This window comes from Poeciliopsis prolifica, unplaced genomic scaffold, assembly GCF_027474105.1.
Source record: "Poeciliopsis prolifica strain line A6 unplaced genomic scaffold, Auburn_PproV2 SCAFFOLD046, whole genome shotgun sequence".
NCBI classification, from domain to species: domain Eukaryota; kingdom Metazoa; phylum Chordata; class Actinopteri; order Cyprinodontiformes; family Poeciliidae; genus Poeciliopsis; species Poeciliopsis prolifica.
In genome coordinates, this window is record NW_026562421.1 from 3,429,239 (window position 1) to 3,455,481 (window position 26,243).

Sequence of the window (26,243 nt, forward strand, 5' to 3'; positions counted from 1 at the left end):
TTGTAATCCTTTATTTTTCTTTATCCCCAGCTGACAGGGATGCATTTCTTAACATGTAAGTAATAAAACAAAACTCTAGATCACATTAATAAAGACTGAAAAGAAGTTAGTCTAATAAAATTAGTGAATTATGAGACAATTTGACGCTGAAACCAGTTTCATGTTTCATCCTTGTCTTAAGTACAGACTTTGTTTGGCAGCAAGTAGAGAACTAAGAACAGAAATAACCACGAAGGGGAAATATATGGGAGAGCAATCAGGAGCCATGGCAGCCGGCGAGGCATGAATGAGTGACAGCATCACAAAGACGAGTGGAGGAATGGGAGGAATGAAGCCACAGTGACTGACTGCTGGGAACAGGTGCACTGAGGTAAGAAGTTTCGGTTATAAGAGCGACTGGAGGCGAGAAAAACAAAAAGATGAACAAATGTTCAATTCATTTCAGTCCAATTTTTATATAATGCAATTTTACTACAAATGTCGTCTCAAGACAGGACTTTAAAAAAAGAAAAATCGAATGTTTAAATACAGAAATACAGAGTCAATTCCATCTAATCATGCTTTTCTATCTTGAAACTTTATCTAAAGTTAATGTTGAATAAAGATAACGTGTTCTATGTTCTTCTCGGGTCCAATAGGTTTAATTCATGTTTGTAGCTACACTCTTTACCCACATGCAGAAACACAAATAGGAGATGGAAAATAAACCAGAGAGGTAAAGTTTATTTTCTCAGACAGATAAATATTTGGTGGAGTTTGTGATTTTGTCTTTGGGATCAGAGACGTCTTCATGCTGAAGGCAGGGGAGAGGAGACGGAAATGGACTGCAGGACTGAAACAGAAACTGATTCTGGGACGAGCTTCCTGGGTGAGGTGAGTAAAAATGTTAAACAATTCACTGACAAAACAAACACTTTCAGTTAATAATCCATTTGTTTTCAGAGGGAGGAAAGATGTAAGCGTGTGACTCTGCAGGTCAGTGGAGATATTTCCCTTCGTCTCCATGTAATTTTTATTTTTTATTTTTTTATTGTCCAGTCACAAACACAGTCCCACTGAAGCGGTCAGCTCTCAGCAGTAGCTCTAATATATAAATGTCAGAGCTCAAGTGAAATTAATTTAAAGTGCTCAGCCATGGCTGTGGGACACACACAAATGGGAACAGGGAGACTCCCTGCTGTGCTTGTGTCCAATTACTGAGCAGGTGCACCGAACAGGTCTTTAAGAAAAGGTCAATCACCATGTGACGTGTGTGACATGTGTGTGCGTGCGTGCGTGCGTGTGCGTGTGCGTGTGTGTGTTCTCGGTTTGCCCTCAATTTCAGCCCCAATCTTCAGTTTTCTTTTAATCTACCTCAAAGTCAAACCGATACCAGAGATGGTTGCACAGCTTTAAGGTTCACGCACATCAAATTTAGCAACATGTAGCCCAGCAGCCAACAAACAAACACGCGTCACTGGAGCTCAGCAAAATCTGGTTTTATTCTTCCCCGTAATGCTCAGAGCTACGCTGGTGTTGGGCTATTTCAAAAATAAATAAATAAAAATACAGGGAACAAACTAAGTTCAAAGTGAAACCAGAATTTTCTATAAAAATGCATAAAGTCATCAGTTTGTGGGTGCAGACAGCAACATCCAAACTGAATGCAGATAAGGTGTAAGCCATAAAATAATAATAATCCGCTGTTATTAATCTGTCATTGGTAAATGATACATGCAAAACAAACCTGTTGGGATGTCACAAACCTGGCAGGAAGGACATTAATCTGGCCTGCTGTGACGGATGACCTTCATAACGAACGCCTCACCATTCCTTAACCTCGACTTTCATTAAATCTCCTGCCTGACGCTAATATTCCAACAGGGTCCAATTAATTTATGAAGCACATTTAAAAGACAATACTAATGAGTATGGCAAACCAACTGAGCAATAATGAATGTAGAAAATGTACATAAACAATTAGGAAATAATAAAAATCCATGAATTATGATGAAACTACTGCTTAGAACGATGGACGACTGTAAGATTAGTGGAGCTTCATAGTTATCTTACTGATATCTCTTCTGATGTTCCAAAAACATCAGAATGTTTACAGAAAAACTTTTGTAAGTTTCATTTTAACTCAGATTAACCAATCATAACAATCCCATAATCCTATTTAATATCTTGTTACGGAGTGTGCATAAATATCGGGTTCTAACATTAGGTGGGTGTAGCTTTTCAGCTATTTGAAATCTATATTTTGCATCAGAAATGAATCTTCCTGCTGAATGGATCACCTTGAAGAGAAGTTGCAATAAAATGTGGGGTCAAAGTGCTTCAGCAGCGCTAAGTCTCTGGAAACCAGTATGGAAGATGCTCCTAGGAAGCCAGTGAGATGAATATCAATCAGGACACCATGAGTGATAGTTCAGTCCCTTTCTGTGTTATTATGTTGAAAGAGGACACTTGAGAAACGCTGCTATATATCCAGGGCATGATGAAAATTCTGCCTGCAAAGAAAATGCATCATGAAGCATCATTAAGGCGCTTTGGTTGGCCTCTTTCAGAGGTTTGAGTGAGACTTGAAAGAGAACAGTGAAATAAATGGCTGCTGGACAAACAGGCAGACCTACTTTACTACCTCTGCTAATGATTAGAGCAGGAAATGTTGCAACATACTTTTGTTATTGCGAGGAACCGTCTCTGGGTGCCATCAATGAATTTGCATTGTTATCATTCTGGGTAAAAACAGTGATTTGTCCTTCTTTACTTAAGTAAAACCAGAAATCAGTTGAGGGCTGCCCACACCAAGAGGAAGATCAGTTATTTGACTTTACTGTCTCTTCTTTATGGAAATGTTACTTTGGAGTGATGTTAAACATTAATGGCCTATTTAAAGCCTTCTCCCGGAATCCCAATCAAATTTACATCCAGGCTTTGACAAGGTAAAATAATGTTTAGGTTTGTTGCAGATTATTCTGCAACATGAACCAAATGTACTTGAGTCTAAATATTTACCAACACCCAAATCAAGAATAAAACATAAAAACTAAAAGCTGATTAAAATCTGGTGCTCATGGGTTCAATGTTTGTTTCTGTGCAACATTTTTGAGTAAAATTGTTTAATTCTGCAATTTTTGGCTTAAATCCACCTCAGTGCTGCCCTCTGTGGGTTGAGCAGTGGAACATTTGTAATGGAAACACAGCTAATGCTACTAGTTATTGTCTACATCGCCGTGTTTGGAGATAAAACTATCTCACTCAGACACACGCCCCCTGGTGGCGAGTCAGGAATGAGAGCTATTACATGTCGCCATGAAAGTCTACAATAATTCATAACAAAAGTTGTTAGTTTTTACTGTGTATGTCTTAAAATGTGGCTGCAGTGAGGAAACCATGTTTCCTCGACACAACTTGCATCATCCTGGTTGCTCCTCTGGCATCCAGGAAGAGACGACTCAAAGGTCTGCAAAGTGTGAGATCTCCATTTTTCTGCCATCTGGTGATCTGGGCATTGAAAATGGTTTTTAAATAGTCTGGCAGTGGAAATTTTAGTCATCACTGTGAAAATTTTAAATGTCTTTGCAGTGACTGATGAGTTATTCACAAAAACGAGAGTCATCTTCAAAGCTGAACACATTCAAGAAGAGATTCTAAGTCAAAGTGTTTCAGTTTGTCAGACGCCTTCTTAAGGGGATGAAGTGGCAGATACTTACACTAAAAACTTAACAAAACTTAAAACCACATCAGAATAAACATTAATGTAATGAAAAGTAAAATACATGCAGAAAATGACAGGATTAACATGTGAATAGACATGTGAATGCTCTCAGCCTCGTATTCGTTTTAATTTCCATGTGAACAATAATAATTTCTCATTTCCCAAGAGCTTATCCAGTGCTTACTGAATTTCCATGTGTGTTTAATGCTGCAGTGAAACGATGAATAATCTGCCCTGGAAAGAGATTACATCTGCTAAAGTGGCGCTTTTAACTAAACACACAAAGGGAAACGCCGTTGTTCAGGGATGAGCTCGGCGACTTCCACGAGAAAATAAATAAATTATGATGAGCATATATTCATAATTGCATTGCTGTTATTTCCCTAGAGTCGCTCCTCCCAAAACAACTCAAACCGATGAGTATGTCTCCGTAATCGCCTCTTCGTCTCCCTCCCTGTTTAGGTCTGGAACCGCCGGGATGATGTTCACCTTGTCTGGTATGGCGGCCTGTTGCCTCTTTGTCATTTTAATGAATGAAATTGTTCCAGATTTGCTCTGCTGAAGGTGGCAGCATGTTGGAGTCGCTCTGTTGCCTTTCTTTCAACTTTACTTCCTCCATTTCAGGCAGGAAATTTGTGTATTTTGCACCATTGTCCTCTCTACTTTAGGACGCTGTGCAGCTGGAGGGATTATAGTTGATACTTTCTTTGCTTTTGGGCATTTGTTTGGACGCATAACCATAGCAACAAGGTGGCTTACAAACAGGAGCAGCTGAAAAGCTGAAATAATATCTCAACTGAAGACACAAAACCCGAGTAAGTTGAAAAGGAGGCATAGTGATTGTAGAGGAGAGAAAGAAGGAGGAAGTTCAGACGTCTTCCAACAGTCATAATGAGCAACGGGAGATCGCTGGCTAACAGGCTGGATGAACTCCAAGCAGGACTCAGCCAGAATCCTTAAATGAAGTATTATGTGTTTTACTGAGACACGGCTGGCGGATCATGTCCGCTGCTCTCTCTGCCAGGCTTCCTGAGAGAGATTTATAGAGCGAGAAAAGAAAAGGAGGTGGATTAGCAGTGCTGGTCAACAACAGATGGTGTCATCCAGGACGCATTGCTGGGTAGTGTCGTCTCTGCATCCCAGATATTAAACTCCTGGCAGTCGGTTTCCGTCTGTATTATTTACCAAAAGAGTTCACCGGTGTCACCCTCAGCTGTTTCCCACAATGCATGTGATGTCATCAGTTCAATGGCTGCTAAGCTACAAACACAACACCCTGAAGCCTTGGTGGCGATATCTGGGGCCTCATTTATAAATGTGGTGAACGCACAAAACGTTCCACACAAAGGTTGGGACGTATAAAAAAGCCTAACATGATAGAAGAATCTAGAGTTGTACAATTATACAGTCAAAAGCAGTAATTGCTACATTTTTCATATCAGTTTCAATCTAAATATTTAACTTGCTAGCTAGATATTTTGGCGCAAACTAAATATCTAGCTTGCAAGTTAGCAAGCTAGATATTTAGTCAGTAGCTTGCTAACTAAATATCTAGGTCAAAGCTAAATATTTAACTTGTTAGTAAAATATTTATAGGTCAGAGCTAAATATGTGGCTTCAAACTTTCAGCTCACTGGCTAAATATTAGCTTAGCATTATGTTTCTTGCGTTAACCATTTATGGTTGGTCGTGGTCATGTGGAACACAAAGTGGAGCTTTTATTAAACTTTGAGGTGCGATTTGTAAATGAAAATGGTTTCATGAATCCAGATATTTCAAACTGGAAGACTCTTCCTGCACCTGCATCAGCCAACCGGTGCATCCTGCTCATCACTGTCGACCAATCAACGCTGGTCCAAGACACGTCACGTCCAATCACCGTCCAAGTCGCAGCCAATAAGGACATCCATCCTGCTTTCCAGCAGAGCTCAACCCACCACTTATTATTTCACCACTATTTAATACACGAAGTCATGAAACGTTTCTACTGCATGTGGCTTCTCCAACAGTTTCAGAACGACTTTCTTTAAACAAGTCTTAAACATGTGGAGCGTCTATTCCTGGTCTGCCTGCTGTGTTGCATCAGTCCATTAAGGAGCCACATGTTGTGCTTTTCTGTATCCTCTTCTTTAATAACTTGGTTCCTTTGGATCACGCTGTGCCGTTCGGTCCTGATGTGGGAGGTGATAATTGATCTGTGTTGTCACGCTTGACTCTGAACTTTCCTGTTAGCCAACACTGTCATCTGGTGGAGCAGAATATGGCCACAATGATTACACACCAGAAACCTTTTTAACATTTGAGCTGATATAATAAAACTCTGCTGTTATTCATACATAGAATTGAGTGCGTTTTGAAAAAATTATTTTATTTTACAATATATTTTTCTAACTGCATCATCTCTTTCGTTCTTTCATTTTGCTGTCGTATGCAGCGTACTGTCTTGTAGAGGAATATCAGTCCAATACAGAAGCCTGTCAAGATGAAACAAATCACCACCTGCGTTTTTAGACACACAAAACAAAGCTTGTTGAGTCAATAACCTGACAATCGAGACGTATTTCCATCCTGAACTCTCCCTCACTAAGAGCTCTTTGTCTTTAAATCCATTTTATCTCTTCTTCACTCTCTAAACCAAACTGTAGATATCTTAACTATATTTGGATTCTGCAGCTGTCAGTCCAGATCAGTTACTTCAGGTCTGCATGTCTCCCTCTCTGGTAATTTGTGCCTGGCCAAGTGTCAAAGTTTAGTCTAAATTGTTTTCAACGCAGCTGGAAAACATAGAGATAGAGCATCTTCCAGGGTTGGTGGAAATAAAGATGTTAAAGGAAAGAAACCTCAAATAAATTCAGATTTTAAGGACAGTTGCATGATCAGACAATTAACTGTTCAGCCATAGAGGTTGTTTTAAGTAAACAATTCCTTAATATTGATGAAAATGTTCTCGCTCCATTGGCAGATTATTTAACTTACAAGATGTTTTTACCATGTTATAAATTAATTTATCTGCCAAAAGAATAAGAAAGTTTTCATCAACATTAAGGAATTATTTACTCTATAACTTGCTGAAAAATTACTTTTCAGTTCGTTTGTCTTATTTCACATGTAATAAGATATTTGCACTAGAAATGAGACAAATTATGGATGAATAACTACTCCTGTACAAAAAGGAAGAAGCTAATTACACATCTAGAAATGATTCAGTTTAATGTTTACGGAAATTCTGGGGGATTTTATTTTTAAATTAAAGGCTGTAGAGGATTAATGACAGTGTTTCTACCAGACAGGTCCAGGTTGTGCTTTGCTTCTTATTTCATTAGATGTGAGCATCAATAAAAAGTCTCCTGGCAGCTGCTGTGATCCGTCTGCAATCTCTGCCTAAACACCTGGCCCCATTTAGAAAAATGGCTGCTCTGCCCCACAGCCATGCAGGCAGCACACATGATGGGTCATTGATCATGCTCAGTCCTCAGGGTTTGGGGTGAACAAAGAAAATCACGTCTCTCTTATGCTGCAGAGTTTCGTCGAGCTGCTGGCCTCCATGCCGCATGGAAAAGTCTCGGTGTAAGAAGCCGATTGGCCTCATTTCAGTGAGAGGAGCAGCGATCAGGAGGCAGACGAAGCAAAACGGCACAAAATGAGTGGAACGACCTGGAACTTGTCTGAATAAATGTACTTCTAGAAGTACTTTTACTACACCATACGTTTTACTTTTACTTGAGTCAAATTTCTGGATTCTTTACCCACTGAATGAAAAATGTTTTAACCAAATATTCACCAGACACAGACACACACCTGCAGCTTTCGATTAAGTTTCTTCTGTTTTTTTTTTAAATAATAAATAAACTAATTTGTAAAAATGTTTTTTTGCCAGATTTTTTTTTTCTAACTTATTTGAATTATTGTCATTTTGGTTCTTAAAATACCAACATTTCCTCCATTTAATGATGTAATTTTTAAATATTAAACGATTGATCATTTGAACAGTTACGTTTTACCAAATTTCTTTTTAGTCTTACTTTCTTCAAATTTCTTGAAGAATAAGAAATGCAGAGTTCGATAGTAACTAGTTGCATTTCCTAAACTAATGTTTTATTTTAAAAAATGACCTTTAGGAGTATTTTTCCTACACTGTACTTGTTATTTATTTTTAGTCATTTCATTATGAAGTAGCACGACTCGTACTTGAATAACATTTCTGAACCAAATATTCACGTACCTGCAGTTTCTGCTAAAGTTTGATGATTTTTTTTTATTGAAGCTAATTTGAAGAAATTTTCTTTTGCCTTTTTGCTATTTTTCTGTTACTTATATGCATTATTGTCATTTTCGTCCTTAAAAAAAGGAACATTCTATTTAATTTTGTCTGTCTTATTATGTATTTTGAAGAAAGAATCTCACATAATTGTGTACTTCATATCTTTGCTCTCAATAAATGTCTTTTTTAAAGTCTTTTATGTTAATATTCTTCCTTTACACTCCAAATCTTATGATCATAATATTTTGAATTTATTCATGCTCTTCTAGACAGAAGCATTTATAGGTGCCTGGTTACATGAACAGCCAACAGTTTTAAGAAAAAAGATGGTGAAATAAATAACCTTTGCTTTCAGTAATAAATCAATCAGCAGGGTTTGTGACGTTAAAAACAAATGAGTGAGAGCAAACCGTACAGCGTAGAGGAGAACTCTCCCGGCGGCCAGCTGCAGCACGCCGCTGCCGTCGGTCCCTCTTCCAGACACGTCCCACTGCGACAGAGAGCTCTGGTAGTCCAGGTTCACGACGCCCTCCGGTAAAACACGGACGCCCCAGTAAACTGTCTTCTTCTTGCGATAGTTGATGTCCTGAACTTCACAGCGATACGTACCTGGAAACAATTGGCACATGATTTGCTTTATTATTGTTTATCACAAGACTGTAAATTCATTGTGGACGTTTTCAACATTTACTTTTTCCTGAAGGTTTTCTTGAGATGAGTTAATCTCCTGATGTTTTGTTTTTTTTTCCAAGATGATCAGTGTGTTTTAAACCTGAATCTATCCTAATGTCCCACTTTGGTGTCTCGAGATTCACTTGACAAAAGTACTGGGAATTTAACTTTTTATCTGAAGAAAACCATTCGGGGAAAAGTATGTTTGAAAAAGAAAATCTCGAGAAAACTATTGGAAAATTAATTTGTTATTGCAAGAAAATGGGAATTTAATTTTTTTTTCTCAAGGAAATAAATGCTAAATAAATTTGTCATCTCAGTTTAACATGAAATGAAGTCTTCACCTGGAGAAAACCGTCCCAGGTGAGTTTACCTGCATCCTTCTCTCTGACTGGGTCCAGAACCACTCGATGCAGATCAGGGGCCTTCCAGCGATCAAACAGAGAATCGTCCGAGCTGATTACTCCTCGAGCGTAACGCCACGAAACCCTGAGGGACACCAAAACATTACGCTAAGATCCACAGTCACTCAGAAACTCCCTCACCTGTTTAAAACATTTTGCAGAATAACAGAAAACGGCAAGCAATTCGCAAATCACAAATGAATAACACTGATATAAACCTCAGATAAATAATCACAACATTACTTCTGAGCTTTTCCTTTTGAGCTGGAAGTGAATTGCTGATGAAGACGCGGTCTTTACCTCCAGGAGTACGCTCCCATTGCCGCCATGATTTCTCCCAAGCAGTCGATCTCCACTCGCTGTCCAGAGGTCACAGTCATGGTCTTCAGTCCGCACTGCCACGACTCCACACACTGCACCTGTTGGCTCCTGCATGTCTTTGAAATGCTGGTCCTATTGCTGTCCTGATGGGAATTCAGAAATTCTTTAGAAAAGATCTGCAAATTTCCAAGCTCCAAAAGCTGCAAGAAAAAAAACTAACATTTTCAGATTAATCTACAAAATTAATCTAGACTCAAAGATCCAATCTGAGATCCAAAGGTAAAAGCAAATATTTTACTTTGGAAACAGAAAATTTCCAAAAGTTAAAAATTTTTTTGTACTCTACTGGTTCAGAATTTTTCTGATGTTTTTCAAGAAAGTTTGTGAGATTAATCTCAAAATTTCTGAGTTGCGTAACATTTACATTCTGCATGTGCATGCACAGACTGTTTGCATCCAAACAGATTGGCGTATGAAATAGGTGGAAGGGCGTAAACATAGGACTTCTAAATTAGACTAAAGTATTGACATTAGTCAATATGAATATGGTTGTATTTTATTTTACATACCAACAAAGTTAATAACAGCAGAACTATAAATCTTTAACAGCGCTTTGTTTTTCTTGGCAGAGCTTTGATGGTAATTATACCAAAACATGTATTTAAATTGCTAATCCGACACTCAGTATTAATCCGATTCCTACCATGTGTAACCTACCAATATTTTAGTCCTAAACAGAACGAAGCTGATTTCTGATTCATTTCACTGATACCTTTTCTTGCGGGTTGACTTCCATCGCTGCCTTGCCGTCCTTTACCACGCACAAAGTTTGAGTTTTGATCCCCAGCCCACAGGTCACGCTGCACAGAGAGCTCTCAGTGATGACCTCCAGAGGGACTTTATCCTCCTCTTCCTTCATGTCAACAGGAAGAAGGTGCAAGAGGAGCAGGAAGTGAAGCGTAACGATGCTGACATGCATTCTGATCTTTAAAAAATGAAAACAATGGGAGATGATTCTGAATAATGCAACATAATGAGAAATTGTTTTTCACTTTATGCTAATTTGCAAATTGCTTCTTGACATTAGGGCTATGTGGCTGAAAGATGTTTTAAATCAGTCTATATCTATAATAATCAATTAACTTTTTGTTGTACTTTTAAAATACAACCAAACTGGTGGCATGACTTTTCCTGTTTTATCCTCAGATTTCGCTTCACGCTGTCGTTTTTCATTTTCAAGCAGTTATGATTAGTGTTGTTGAAACATGAAACTGCTGCTGCGTTAGTTTTTCAACTAGTTGTTGCTAGGTAACCAAAAGAGTTGTTGCATACAGCCTTTCCTCTGCCTACATCCCGCAAAATGCTGTGCAGTTCTGGAAGGGAGTTCAGCGGAATCACTGAATATTATATCAGACCTATTATCAATTAATATCTTCTTTATAGCGGTAAGCTAAACAGTGAGCACGCTCTCTATGAGTGGAGTTATTGACCTTCCGCTACGCATGTGGGACACTTTCAGGCCGTTTGCAGGCGCATATATTTGGAAGTGTAAGCGACCGTGCAAAAAAAATACATACAATTTTTAAAAAATTTATATTTATATTTAAAAAAAATAAATAAAATTAAATTAAAAAAATCTGATTTCATGAAAAGAAGAAATGAAAAAATTCCGGCTGTAATCTGAATTTATTTATTCGGAAACTTTTACATTTGAAGAAAGTAATAAAAAAATATCTGTCATTATTCTGGCTTTTTTATAGCTTTTATAGCTTATAAAAGTTTCTATCTGTTTTTAGAAGTGCTACGAATAAACTTGACATTGATGATTTTGGTAACTAACTCATCTAAAACAGAGAAATTTTCATTTCATTCTATATTTTTTGAGGTAACTGGCAGTAAAAAAAAATGCATGAAAACATGTATTTCAACAACTGAAAATGAAAATATCAGAAAAAGTTCTCTTGACTTCGTTTGTCAGAGTCTAACTGAAGCTGCCAAAGAAGTTAAATGCACTTACCGTCACCATGAAGCAAAAAAGAAATAAATAAACTGGTTATAAATTAAAAGTGGCATTTTTCGACCTCATGTTTTGCCATGGAAACGGCGAGTCCAGAATGTGAATGCTGGAATATTTGCATCATAATTGAAAAATAGGATTAAATAAGCATTCAAAAGTTGAGTATCTTGAGAGAAAACAGTCTTTACTTTGCCATTGTTGTTTACATCCCAAAAACTACATTTCAATCCATAGATATGAGGAGTCATGTCGCAGTTTGGCCACTAGATGTCGCACGAGCACAAAACAGACGACGAGATTGTTGTACTTAAATTTAAATTAATAAATTATGAAATACAGAAACAGAATAATTTCTATATTGGTTTACTGAATTTAACCAAAGAAACACCAGGAATGATGACATGAAATAAGCAAAAACACAACAAAGGACTCAAACCTTCGTCTTGATTGGATAAAAATGGATCTGATTTAAGACTCTAGATCTAGATTTTAAGTAAATAGAAATAAAAAATTTATTACAGTGTGTTTTACTTCTTTGAAAGCACACTAAGAGATGATTTAATAAATAAATAAATTAACTCTTAAAATTCTCAGTATTTGCATCAAATTTTTATTTTTGCTATTTATTGATTAATTTGGATTAAATTATATGTAATTATTAGTTCTTTTGAACGCACCATTCTTTTTATGAACCTCAATCCACTCCAAGCTTTATAGAGACTTGGTTTAACCTTAAAATGATGAGTCTTTGTGTCTAAAATAAGTCAGTGGCTCCAGAATTATTTAACTGACTCTAAAGTACAATTTTGAACATTTTCCAGGTGACGAAGCACCTGGAATGAGGGCTGGTGCTCTGGCACCACCTGCTGTCTATTATGTGTTAATCGCAGTGCAACACAGAGTCAAACAGGACAAATTGTGTTTGCGCCAACCTACAATCTCTGGTGACTTGATAGGAACACACAGCGCATGAAAACGCAAACTCCAGACAGAAAGCTGAAACAAGATTCAAATCCAGGATAAACTCTAATTTCTCCACATTTCTTGGAATCATGTCAGAACAAAAAGTAAAACCAACCAAAGCTTGCCATCAAAAGAGGACAACACATCAAGAATATCTCAGCTTCCATCTCTGTCCTCTGTCACTATCAGCAGCTTTGCTACTGCACACACACACACACACACACACACACACACACACACACACACACACAGAGGCGTGTGGTGTTGATCACAGACTGAGTTGGCTGATTTGCCAAATCGGCCACCATTCCTGGCTGCCAAACAAGTTCCAGCTGAGTCATCCACCTGACTCACTTTGTGAGAGGTTTTCCTGTTTGTGCGCGTCGTGTCTTGGTTCTCCTCCCATCAGCAGATGGAGTACTGCGCAGAACTTATAAATAACTGTTTTAGGACACAACCAGACCCAAATGGTGTCCTTATATGTGGTCCAGCCTGAAAAACAAGAGTTGTGCTTGTTGCTAAAAAAAAATCTTTGCATTTTGTCGCAAGACAATCAAATCAAACTGGAGTTTGTATCCATGAGCCCATGGGGCAGGTGGATGTTTTAATGCCCTCATTTTCATGCAGTTTTAATGTCAATGAGCAGTGAAACCGATGTGAGTACATACACCCATGTGAACAAAATAATTTGTATGGAACACAAAGAGGGCCAAAAAGACTTGAAATGTGAAGCAGCTTTCTTACACAAAGTATGCTGTTGAGATGTCAAGACAAGAAATCCCAAGACAATCTTCATTTCTCTTTGCATCCTTACTGCAGCTTAATGAGCTCCAGTGATCCTTTGAACTTTGAAGATTATTAACTCATACAAGCGCACAACTCAAAAGCTTTATTACCGTATCAAATCCCATTTCCTGTGTGAACTTTGGGCTTTGGCACCTTTCAGCTGAAGAGTCCCTCTGGTTCGCTTTCTGAGCAAACAAAATGAAAGAGCACCTGCTGAAAATACTGATAATAGGAGACGGAAACGTTGGGAAGTCTTCATTTGTGCATCGCTACGTCCATGGCCAGTTCAACAGAACATACAAAATGACAGTAGGAGGTACGCAAACTGGTTTTTAACTATTTTAGTTTTTTAGGCTCTTCATCTGGGCTGACTTGTGTGTTTAATGTTTAATATGGAAAATGTAACTTCTGAATTATTTTAATGTCAGATCTATGACTTCTTACAAAGCCCAGATTTGTTGAGTCTTCAGTCTTGGACTCCAACTATTTGTCCAATATTGATGTTTCACAAAGACAGGCTTAGTTTTGATTTTCTTTTTTCAAGGATTGTGTGTTGCTAGTTGCTTGTACTCAGTATCTAAGCAAGGAAAACAGCAGAGAGTCAAAAATTGAAGCTCTTGATAGTTCTTCTAAAATATGGATCTTCATCCAAAAAGCAAGGTTCTGAATAAAAGCAGAACAATTAAGCCTAGATTAGGAACAGAGCCATTGCTCCTCCATTTTAAAATGTGTCTGTTAAGGTGGTTTTAAAGGTTTGGAGCATCGGTTCCCAATCACATCTTTTTAGGAGAAAACTCAGGAAAGACCCAGAATTTATCAGACAAATCATTCAACCATTCTGGAAAACATCTGACTTTTTTCTCAGAATTATGACTTCAATCTTGTGAAAAAGAGAATTCCGAAATAAAATCCAGATTTTATTTTAGTTTTTCATCTTCTGACATCTTTTGTTCATTTTATTTTTATTTTTTTTTCCAGTGGCCCAAATCTTCAAGTCTGCTCTTCTTCAGAATTAAAGAAGAGCAGAATAATTTAATTTCCCTTTGGGATTATTTAATTCTCTTTTGGAATTAATTCTGTATTTCTGAACTGAATGTGAATATCTGGGTAAATTTAAACATAATAAAAATGGTTATGATGCTTTATGAATTTGAGTTGCTCTGTGTTCCTAATATGAGTTTTGTTTACTTCTGCAGTGGATTTCTCTGTTAAGATGCTGCACTGGTCAGACAAAGAAAAGGTCAGAGTTCAACTTTGGGATCTTGCAGGTATGAATCATTAGTTCAAAGTGAACTACAGGTCTATGCATAAGCATATGTTGATCACTGAAATGTGCATGAATGTTGTCTGCCCTTCCAGGCCAGGAACGTTTCATCTCCATGACCAGAATTTATTATAAAGGAGCGGTGGGCTGCGTTGTGATGTTTGATGTCACTGACTCATCAAGCTTCCTCACGTGTCGCCTGTGGAAACAAGACCTGGACAACAAGGCCATGCTGCCCAACGGAGGCTCCATCCCCTGCATCCTGCTGGCGAACAAGGTGAGTCGGTTTATCTAACCAATGCATGATGCACTATGAGAGCTTAGCGCTGCTCGGTTACCATCGTCCCCATCTTTTTATAAAGAGCCACATGAGAAATTTGAGATGTTTTCACACCTCGACTTGATTAGGGATCAAAATTTCCAGATTTGTTACATTTTCAGCTCATGCAATGCGCTTTAATGCTCTACAGTGTCAACGGTCCGAACTGATTGAAAAACGTATTCACCTCCTCGCCTGTGGGGGCGCTGCACCAAAAATCACTGCAGGAAATAACATGAAGACCAGTGCAAACTTCCTTCTCCACAAAATGTAAACAGAAATGCAGAAGTGTTAAATTTTAGCGATAGTAGGATTTCTTTTTTGTCTCTTGTAAAGAAAAAATTCTGTCAACCCAGAATGCCTTGCGCTGTGGTTAACTTCCTGTGTTTGGAGCGGTTTTCGGTTCACTTGCATCACTGCATTGGTTCACTTCAACCGAACCAAGATCAAGCTTGGTTCCAAATACCAATATAAAATACTTTCTAGACAAACAAGCTGGAGTTTGAGTGAAGCAGACTAAACAGGCTCGATGTGAAAGTACCCAGTCATGTTATTTCTAAATCCCAATATTAAATACATTCCAGTAAATTTGCTGCATAAGATTAGATACGAAGGACAGGAAAGCAAAAATAAATTATTGCAATAAGCAAAGGTGCAGGAATTGAACATACAGTTGAAAACAGATGTTTACAGTCACTCTATGAAAATATACCTGACTTGTTTCTCAGTGTTTGGTATTAAATCTGGTTGCACATTTCCTGTCTGGGTAATTCAAGATCCACCCATCTGTTTTCTATACCTGCTTATAATGGGAGGTACGTTTATGTTTTTTAAAAGAAGAAAGTTCAACGCCACTGATCTGCAGGAGGGTTCTGTATTTTCCTGAATGTCTTTTTTCCCTCCGGCTCTCTCTGCTCCCCCACAGAGCGACCTGCCTGAGTGGGCCGTCCCAGCAGACCGCATTGAGGCGTTCTGCAAGGCCAATGGCTTCTTCACATGGATGGCAACTTCAGTCAAAGACAACAAGAACATCGACGAGGCAATGAGGTAACGTAGCATGTCCAGAGCTAACATGGTACAACAACTACCAGTGCCATTTCATCCCTCCTTCTTTGTTTCCTTTCTTTTCATCCGTCCTTCGTTTTTGCCTTGTTCATTTCCAACATTGCTTCCTTCTCTCCTGTCTTCCTTTATTTTTTCTTTGTGTCCTTCCTTCCTTCCTTGTTTTCCTTCTTGGTCCTTTTATATCTCCTTTTTATCCTGCTCGTTTCTCTTCCTGTCGTTGTTTTGCATCTCTGCTGCGTTTCAGGAGTCTGGTGGAGGAGGTTCTGTCCATTCAGTCCAGTTTGGATCCACTGCCACCCAAAACCGAAGACGGTGTTCACCCAGAGCAGGAGCCGCAGCTCGGCAACAGTGCAGAGAAGAGTTGCTGCTGAGGCAACAAAGGTAGCTGTGAATCCTTTTTGTAATTCAAAGCACTTCATATTGACATGCTATATTTATTTTTTAAGTGTATATTGTCCTTGGAAGTATGACTGGGTCACAAATTACCTGCCAAATATTCACTTTATGTATCAACTCTGCAGCTGAGATGTTGAGAAGTGTATTTGGAAACTGCAGTCAACAAAAACCCAAATCCAACACTCATCTTAAAAATATACTTTTCACTTGTAACATTGCATTTAACTGAAAAAGATGAAGGAAATAAACTTGACTTTGGTCAAAGTTTGGTAACACTCAATTAAAGTTAAACTAAAGTTGACTTTAATGTTGACTTAACTTTTTTTAAGTAAGGTTATCTTGTCAAATTGGTGTAATTGTAGTTTGTACTTGAGTGCTTTTAATGAGTTTCTTTTACAAATTAAAATAATCCTATTTTCAGGTTATCACGGATCAAATAGCAGAAGTAAAAGGAGCAGAGGAAGAGGCTGTGAATAAATTTCGTTGGGAAGGAAGGCCTGCAGGTGTGGATGAGCTGCAGATGAAAAGTGCTTCTCCTCCGACACGCTGACTCATTCAGACGCATGAGCCTGAAAGAGCACACGCTAAAACCAGCCGTGTGCGTGGATCCGCTCTGCTTTCCAGTAAGACGAATGATGAGTGGGTGTTGTTGGGTGTTTGACAGTGTGAATCACACAGGCACATGGATACGCATGTGCCTCAGAGAAGCCTTGCAATGCCAGATTTTTATTTTTTTATTTTGCAGAGAAAGTGTTCATGCATATCATGCAGAGGAAAAAAGAGGCTTTTATTAAGATTAGAATCCCCTAGAAATAGAAAATTATATCTGGATGGTGCATACATTTACTGATTACTACATTTATTGTATCCAAGATTAATTTCAGGACCAAACCAGTTTGAACTCTGACTTGAACGCCTCACGGTTCTCCTGAAGGACATGAAGGTTAAACCTTCACATTTTAACCTTGTCATATTATATTATCTCTTCATGTATTGACCAACATATTTGATGTATATTCATCATTTTGATGATGGCACTCGACAAAATAGAGTTTTCGTAGTTGTTTTTATTTTTGTGTTTTTATAATGTAAAGCATTTTGAACTAGTTTGCCACTGAAATGTGCATTACAAATAAACTTGACTCACTGAGGAACAGCTGAGGGGCAGAAACTGCAGACAGTCACATTAAAGCCGAGGCTGTCATGGTTGATAGCATCCAATTTCACAAACTTGGAAAATATGAACATCGTCCATCCCACACCTGATTAATCCATCTAGTGTTGACAGTAAAAAGAAGAAAATGATACGTTTTTGCTTTAGGATGATATGGCTTTGTATCAAAAAGTGATCAACAGCAGGATGATAGGTGGAAAAGACAAAAACAACAGAAAGTGTATTTTTTGTATTGCTTTATTATTTTTTATTATAATAAAGCAAGATGGTCTGATGAGTTTATTATTATGGGATTTTAACTGTTCTTATTTAATGGAAATTTATTCAACTTTAGTGCAATATCAACTTTAGTGTTGTGCACATTTTTAATGGAAATGCAGCTAATGGTTGATAAAATTTGGAATAAAATTTGTATATTTGCTCTTTCAGAGAGAATATTCAATAAAATTTATTTATTTGCGCAACAGACAAAAGTAAAATCAAGAAAGAAAAAAAAAGAAAAGTTAAAACAAATTAACTTTGTTTTAACCTAAGTGATATGCAATTTTTTTATTATCTGTTCAAAAAGGAGCAGGTAGAAGACACAAGATATTATAATGTCCTGCCCCTTTCATATTTATCAACTTATAATGAATTAAATGTCAAAAGGCCAACAAGACTTAAGTTATTTCCACCTCATATGATATTTAAATCTCACATTCTCACATTCGTACAATTATTTAAACACTTTTTATATCATCAACAGCATTTATGGACTTTTTTGAACATATTTCCCATACGCTCCTTTTTAAACAGTTTTTTGAGCTGGTTAAAAAGGAGCTAATTGGGAAATATGAACTATGCATGGGTTTGATTTAGGTTCAGAAATATATGAATTGATCAGTCAAATCCTATAGAAATATTCAGATTCACAAATTTAAAACATAATTCAGTCAAGTTCAGTTTATGATGGCGACTGGTAAAGAAAAGTTTTCTATCTGATGTAGCAGGTTACATTAAGTCCTGTTCTGAGGCATTGACATGTTCACTGGTGATCCAGGAAACTCCAGGTAATCCTCGGAGTTTTGTCTTTTTTTTGAGAAATCCTGATAAAAAACTGTAATGTAAATATTTTTGCATTACAGTTTTTAAGTCAAATTTTTAAAAACTGTAATGCAAAAATCATTACAGTTTTTAAGTCAAATTGTTTGGTATGAAAGAGTTACTAACATCAGTTTAATGTTGGATTTGAAGAATAAATGGATGTAATCCTGAAAACCATGGGTTGTGACGCTGGTTGGTGAATTCTCTTAGCACAGCAGGTGCGGCAGTCGCCACCTCGCGCTGATGAAGAAACCCACGTAAGCTGCAACCTGACATGCAGGGCTCTGGCCAGGGTTATTTGTGGTCTGGCTGCGCAGCGCCTCTCGGTGTGTTGTCCTTTTATTGCCTCAGGCTGCCGTCAGAATGAGAACCCAGGAAATGTTTCCCATCAAGATGCAAAAAGAAACATTACTGCTGCATCATTCATTCATTGTTGATTCACATCTGCATGCAAACACATAAGCAAACTTACAGAATAAACTGCACTTAGTTGTTTTTTTTTTCATGTTTTTTGAATAAAATTGAATAAAAGCATTAAAATTTCCCACCTTTTGGATTTTGCTTTTTTATTATCACTTCAAACAGACATAAGTTCTAGTAGATACAAGATCTTTTGATTTTCTGCCCCTCTCGTACTTTGGAGTTGTATTGTAATTTTTTTTACAGATAATCACAAAAATAAAACATAGTGCTTAAAACATTAAATTAAAACAAAAAAAAGATCATTAGAAGCCTCACCATCCCAACACACACTGCTGTCAGCTCAGATTAAAGCTGATAGAAAAAAATATATATATATCAAAATTGCCTGCAAAAAATGACATGCATTTCAGTTGTTATATGAAAAAAAAATCCAATAGTCTGTCACATTCATCAGTTTCAAAACAAATGATCTGCTAATCTTTAAATAAATATTTAAACCCATATATTTTACAGCTAGACAGAATTGCAGAAAATCTGATGAGATACAGCCTTTCAGGAAAGATCATGAAGGCTGGGAGAGAAGCTGATATGAGGGAACAAATTTATACTGAATGGATGCAGATGAATTATTAGGCTGAGTTATGACCTGTGACCCCACAGCGGGTGGAAGAAAATATTAGCTGCAGTAAGATATGAGAGCATTCCTGGAAAAGAATTTTCTGAGCCCGAAGCGCTGACATCAGCACAATGCATGACCCTGAGACAAGACGTCAGAAGGGCAGGAGCGCCTGGTGGGTCAACCAGTGACCCACCAGGAAACACAACAAAACCACCAACTGAACCAGAGTTCATGACAGGCGCAGACACAAACATACGACTGAGACTTCTGATTAAAAAAGATGGTAAATAAAGTTCTGTTTCTTTTTTTCTTCATTCTGATTTATTATCTCTCTTCCTGTGTCAGTACCACAGCTATCGCAGCTGATTTGCTGCATCATATCTTGGTAAATATTCACGCTGTTTGACAGGGATGCGCACATGAGATGACACCGTATCTAATCAAAGTGTCGTAAGCAGTGACTGTTTGTGTTAGCGCTCCTCACCAGACCATCTGCTGACTGGCAGAGACAGAAAGCAAGAAGCAGGGAGAGCAAACAGAATGCAGAAGCAAAGAGGAAAAAGAACTGGACCGGGCCCAGCAGACAGGAATAAACTGGCCAGGCTGCACTTCAGAAGCTAATTAAAACGGCCTCATTAGGCTTTTACTGCAATGTACCAACAAAAGAACACGTCATATCAATTTTATTTTTACTTATTACTTTTAGAAGCCAGTTTTCTATTCATTTGTGCATGTGGGACGTATAATGAGCTTTGTGACCAAGACTAGAAAAACTATGGAAAAGAAGAAGTCGTGAACAGTGAAACTCTCCACATAACTCACTGTCAGTATGTTTCTATGATTTGGTGTGAATAACTAGAAGCTTATAGAGCCAGGATGTTCAAAGTAAGGCCTGGGGACCATTTGCAGCCCCTAGACTGACTTTTTGTGGCCACAATTCAGGACTAAATTAGTAAATTAGGACAAAACTAGAACTTTTAAATCAAAATCCACTAAAAATTTAGATTTTTAGTAGTGATCAACTTTTCCAAGCTTTCTTGTTTAGAACTACACCGGCTTATTAACATATACTATAAAGTACATGTTGGTGCACCTTAATCTATTTTTAATCAAATTTGACTGAATAGAGCAAGTGTTTTCAAATGAAAACTGACCTAGAGCCTGTTTTTATTACTGAGAGTAGAAGAAATATAAATTCAGTTTTCTTCAAATCGAGCCCAAAATATTGAGCTATCTGGAGGCTTTTTTTTAACAAGGAAAAATCATTTGAGGTTTTGGATCTATGACCAAGTTCCCACAAAAAAAAAAAAAAATCATGTTTTGTTTAATTAGAATGGTTTATACTTAGTTTGTAAGTGAATAAAAAAAATCACAAAATTTTGGTTGATTTTAGATTTTAAAGATAAAATTATTTTTGACCCACTTGACAAAAGGTTTGGACAACTTTGAAAACTGTTCAAACACAGTTTCCAATTGCTTCTTCCTGTCTTTTAATAATATTTTAGTTATATTTTATATTACTTTCTTCATTTATTTCAAATATAACGAAGGTCACGAAGCCCAAACACTTTATTGTAGTTTCCGTACTTTATTGGCTCCCATGTGGAAGTCCAGATTTTAGTCAGCCTTTTAATATTATCTTTGGAGTGATGGCTTCTTTGTCTGTGAGTCCAGCAAAAATAACTCTCTTACCAATTTCAGGAAAGTGTCTCCGCAAAGTTTTCTTTTTGTTTTTATTATCAACTACAAAGAAAAAAAATGTATGCAGTTTTTTTATTTTATAGAATCTGTTTAAAAATATTAAAATTGGTGTTACTATTATAAGCTTCATCACAGAATCTCCATGTACATATTTAATTTTTCTAATCAACATACACAGTAATTCGGCTCCCATAGTGAAGTATTTTTGTCCTTAATACACTTAAGTAAATGGGTTTACTTAAGTGTACATATATTTTTATATTATTAGAATATTTTTTCTTTCAGCGTCAGTGCGTACACAACCATATTTACATGAATATCCCAATTAAACGAGTCAACCATTCACAACTACAGGGTGAAGGAACTTCCGCCATTCCATGCCTCTTAAACGTGACCAACATCACACACGTGACAACATACCGACCAATGGGATTGTCCGCCTCTGAAACACGGCTGAGTTCACGTTTGGTTGGGCTGGTGTTGCCTTTACTGGCATGGGAATTATTAGTTGTTTTGAATGAGTCGCAGATATTAATGCTCAAGAAACTAAAAACAGACGGTCAGATGGACATAAAAAAAGATTTTGCTTAATTAGTAGTGTTTCTTTATATTTGTTCTGAAAATAAGAGCTGTAATCGACAGAATAATGATATGTTTTACAAAGTTGCTTAACATCTATAAGCTAAAGTATGTACAAAGACTTTATTATTCAATATTGAATGAATAAGATTTCGTGTTTGTTCTTATTTTCTATTCTTGAACCTGGTGTGTTGAGTGGTCAAGATTAGTAAAAACATTTGTTTCCGTAAAACCTCTTGGACTGTGAATGCAACATGAAGCCGGCGCACATATGGCTCCGAACATGCGCAGTGGCTTCATCTGTTATGAAACGCGGTACAGTAGTAGGGCACGCAGGGATTCTCAGACAGAGGCTACTGGCACCAACCCGCTCCACATCGCTGACCCGCTCTCCTCCAGGACCGAAGAAATGCTTCTTTCTCTGGGCCTGAGATAAACGTCTCTCCCGGGGAGCCAGCTCACGGTAAAGCGAGGCTTCATTCGCGCCTTGTGTGTTTAATTTCAACGTAAAACGGTGGAAACAGGTTACATAAGCTCCGCTCGGGTGACCCGGTTTTGGTCTTTCCTCGCAGACAAGGAAACTTCCTCCTGCCGAAATTTACATCTGTCTTCAACTACTTGAGGCCAAAATGAGAAATTAAGAGTTTATATATGCTTGACATGATATAAATGTGGACTTTGAGTCCGTGTGAGGAGCTGTGCTGCATTTCAGGCCCATTCAGACAGTCGATGTGACCTAATTTCCATCTGCAGGAGTCGCAGTCGCTGACCTGATAAACTTGACTTTTATAGAATTTATCAGAAGAAAATTACAATTTCAATTCATTATAACCAAACTATTACAATATAATGTACTTTACAGGGTATTAATGCAATATCTTTTGATATAAATAATCCCTAATGTATATATAGAGAGATAATGAAATGTGAATATTTTATTAAATTACACATTTATTTATTTCACTTATCAATTTGCAGTCATTCTTGTGTTATTATTATTTGTTATGGTTTATTAAACTTAGTAAAGTGTTGGCTATTAAGGTGCTCCATTGTCTTGTTACTCTAAATTGTAACATAATTGATTTATATTTTATTGAATCTGTATTCATCTGAACTGTATTTGAGTAATATAGATTGAAAAGAACAAAGTTGCATTTAATTTGATTTGAATCAGAGTTTAATTGTGTTGCACTGAAATAAATTAGACAAAATTGGATGTGAACATTGAATTGTGTCCAAAATAAATCTAATTGGATATATTTTGAGTGCAAAACTATGATTTATTATTGGATTTTGGCCGCATTTGATTGATCTGGAATAAGTTCGATTGATAAATTAGATCTGTGTTGTATTGAATTCAATGGAGTTGGTGTGAGGAGAACAAGTTGATTTGAAGTGAATTTAATTGAATTCCCATCCATTTTACGGCTGTTTTATCTCTTTATTTATTTCTTTTTTGTCAGAAGTGTGATTAATTTGGAGCGAATTGAATTGAGGCTGTTATCCGGCCACCTGTTGCCGCCGCCTGGCTGTGTGGATCCTCACAGAACATTCTTTTACACTCATTCTCCATGTTTTCCTCTCGTAACATAATAACACATCAATCCTCCATCACCTACTCACTGGAAATGACTGAATGTGTGGTAGAAGCTAAAGCATGTTTATTAGTTGTGATTGTTGGTGTATGAATAATAAATGAAAAGGTAAGCCCAGGGTTTCATTGGGGGGAATGTCATGTAAATGTCTCGGTCTAAAGTTTTTCACCTGAAACTTTCTGAACTAAATTCGGTCGTTTCTATAATTTTGGAGTTTGTACTTTAACAGTCGGCGTTAACGTAAATAAGAGTATAAGTTTTTATACTTGTTTTTAGTGACAAGATGGGAGATTTTATAAAAAAAAAGATAATGGATTAATTATTGGATTAAATGCATTAAAAGCATAGAGTGTGAGAACTAGTTTCAACACCAAATACACCTTAACGTGCCTTAAAACGCACAGTGGAAACCATCTTAAGCTGACATGTATGGTTTTCCATATCGCCACGGGTTATAACCAATCAGGGACAAGAAAAATTAATGAGGCTCCTGGTGATTGGTCGAATAATTTAGACACAGGACAAACTGCCTTAGAGGCAATTTAGAATATTTTATTACCCAAAGTCATGTTGTAGGAAGCAGGAGCGCCCAGAGAAAACACATTTATGCATCCGGAGATAATCTACACTCTATGCAGGCTGAGATTTGAACCCACAACTTTTTTGTGTAGCTTAAAAATGGTTCCCATTGTGAAAAAAATAAACAGTCAGTAAATTACTAAACTATATTTATTTTAAAAATTAACATCATAATGTGTTAATAGCTTAAAATAGTGTTATTTTTGCTACCATAACATGAGAATCTAGTTCTGTAAGTCCATTAAACGCAGCAGTTATTTTTGGCTCCTGCTTGAGCAAAACGAACACCCACATCTCAACGTACGAGGAGCATATGGTTCTTCTTCAAGCTGGCTAGCTGGAAGAATTTTTTTATTCTTCCATTCAGAAAACAAGCCGGTGAAAGAGGCTGCAGGCCAAGCGGCAGCTTGCTCTGCAGCGGATGAGTCTCTTCTAATTAGCAGCCGTTCATCTGCTCATCTTCCTTCAGCTGTTCAGTTCAGCTTCCGGTTTCCACAGTGGAGTCTCAGGCGTCGAACCCTTTGGTCAGATGGGAAAAATAACAGCTTGAGTTCTGACTGTTCAGAGATGCATTGAAAACAGGCGGAGGTGACCCATCTTTGTGTTTGTATCAAAGCCAGCTGAGTGAATAAACGGCTTTTCCTACGCCTGCCGACCTGCACCAACAGGATTTTAGGAGAATATTTTGGATCTGCAGCCAAGTTGGAGTTCTTATTTTAGTAACTTATCTTGCACCTAACTAAGCCTGTCATAATAACTTTCCTGGATGATAAATTGTGCCAGGCCTTATTGTGATAACAATAATGTCATTTTGAGATCATTTTCAAGTTATGTACAGGGAATGGCAAAATCATGCAAGAACACATTCTCAAACTTTAAATCCAAATTAACATTTAATATTGGAACTGGAAGACATTTTAAATTTGCAAAATGAGTAAACAAAACAGAAATGGCAAATAAAATGAATTCTTAAGTCTCTGTAAACAGAATCATCCTTCAAATAAAGGACTAGTTGAAATCAAAGACTTTTGATAGAAAAAAGATAAATTGTGCTAATAGAAATGATTAAGTTTGTTTTAATTTATAATTCTATTAATTAATATATTGCTTATTGTGAAAGGCCTACTTCCACTTTTGTTTTCTGGACAAATAATTTCCCAAATTTCCAACCAATCAGAAGCAGAACTGATGATGAAAAGAGGTTTTCTGCGGTTCCTGCAGAACTTCAAGGGGTCCTGGACGTTTTCTGGGACAGAGGCGACTTCTTCTGGCTTTGTGTGCAGCTGCAGCTCTCACACAAGAAAACTGATGTTTATGCTGCAGTTTGAACTCAGTATCACGAGACCTGGTTGAAAGCTGCATTCAAATCCAGATTGTTTGCCCTGAAAGCACTTTGCTCCTGATGTTTGATTATTTAGTATTTTCTATTCGTCCTTTGCAGAACGCGATGGCCCCAAATTCCATCCACTGGTTCCGTAAGGGACTGCGCCTCCACGACAATCCTGCGCTCCGGGAGGCGGTGCGGGGGGCTGGCACCGTGCGCTGCGTTTACTTCCTGGACCCGTGGTTCGCAGGCTCGTCTAACGTCGGGGTCAACAGGTGGAGGTAAGACGATTTGTCTGAGTTTGGCTCCAAACTATTCCCTCTGCAGCTCTTCACTGTGGAATAAAGAAAAGATCAACTGCTAATATTTTTATTTCTGCTTTTAAATGTTAGGAAATGGAAGTGAAGCACCATTAACTCTGAATGTTTTCTGCTGGAAAATACATGTGAATTTCTAAAATGTAGCCTAAAATGTATTATTGTTAGAAGTATAATTTCTTCATATTTAGGAAAACAGATCAAGTTTTCCTTCCATTGCTAACTCATGATTGGTGTAAATGAGGAAATTGATCCAGTTAAATCAAAGTTCAGGCAGTTATGGAAGTTAGAAACAATAATTTCAGTTTTGTTTTGTACAGTCAAGAGAAACAACCGTCCCTCTTGACTCTTTGGAATCACCTGCTGGGTTCAGAAATGTCTGAACATTTTCTTCAGAATTTTCTTCAAATCAGAAACAGAAATAAAATGGTACCTGTTGATTTGCAGTCAGAGCATTATCAACACTTTCTAAGTTTTATTGTTTTGGTTGATTGAACAGAGATCACAGCTTCACTCTCAGTCTGGTGTAAAATTATTGTTCTTATTGCTTCTCTTAGCTGGAACTTTGAGATGATCTTTGCTCTGACTGGGAGTAAAAACAGAGACTGATACTTTAATCCGAGAACCATAAGCTGGAGGACTTTCCTCCAGGCAGCTGCAATTCTGCACCCTGCAGCA

At 37.4% G+C, this 26,243-nt stretch overlaps 3 protein-coding genes and 1 long non-coding RNA gene across 5 annotated transcripts in view; 3 read left to right on the forward strand and 1 right to left on the reverse strand.

Moving 5' to 3' along the window:
* Nucleotides 1–262: 262 nt before the first annotated feature.
* Nucleotides 263–7,430, forward strand: LOC129377157 (uncharacterized). Its single transcript, XR_008607886.1, has 5 exons — nt 263–370; nt 781–873; nt 943–975; nt 4,166–4,200; nt 7,224–7,430. It is a non-coding gene; the product is annotated as an uncharacterized LOC129377157 (long non-coding RNA).
* Nucleotides 6,071–11,440, reverse strand: tmem81 (transmembrane protein 81). The gene is made up of 6 exons (XM_055056922.1): nt 11,379–11,440; nt 10,134–10,346; nt 9,341–9,504; nt 9,010–9,125; nt 8,380–8,573; nt 6,071–6,202 (listed from the first exon to the last, which is right to left on the reverse strand). The coding sequence occupies exons 1-6, from the start codon at nt 11,385–11,387 to the stop codon at nt 6,071–6,073; spliced, it is 828 nt and encodes a 275-aa protein (XP_054912897.1). The 5' UTR covers nt 11,388–11,440.
* Nucleotides 11,441–12,216: 776 nt separating this feature from the next.
* LOC129377002 (ras-related protein Rab-7L1-like) lies at nt 12,217–18,972 on the forward strand. Its single transcript, XM_055056728.1, has 7 exons — nt 12,217–12,226; nt 13,318–13,443; nt 14,324–14,395; nt 14,487–14,668; nt 15,636–15,757; nt 16,020–16,156; nt 16,593–18,972. The coding sequence occupies exons 1-6, from the start codon at nt 12,217–12,219 to the stop codon at nt 16,144–16,146; spliced, it is 639 nt and encodes a 212-aa protein (XP_054912703.1). The 3' UTR covers nt 16,147–16,156; nt 16,593–18,972.
* Nucleotides 18,973–22,067: 3,095 nt separating this feature from the next.
* The window catches only part of LOC129376990 (cryptochrome-1-like), a 29,485-nt gene continuing 25,309 nt past the window's right edge, over nt 22,068–26,243 (forward strand). For both annotated transcript variants that reach the window (XM_055056714.1, XM_055056715.1), the window contains exons 1-2: nt 22,068–22,213; nt 25,366–25,529. In XM_055056714.1, the coding sequence (XP_054912689.1) occupies nt 25,372–25,529 (158 nt within the window). In that variant the 5' untranslated portion in view covers nt 22,068–22,213; nt 25,366–25,371. The remainder of the gene's footprint in view (nt 22,214–25,365; nt 25,530–26,243) is intronic.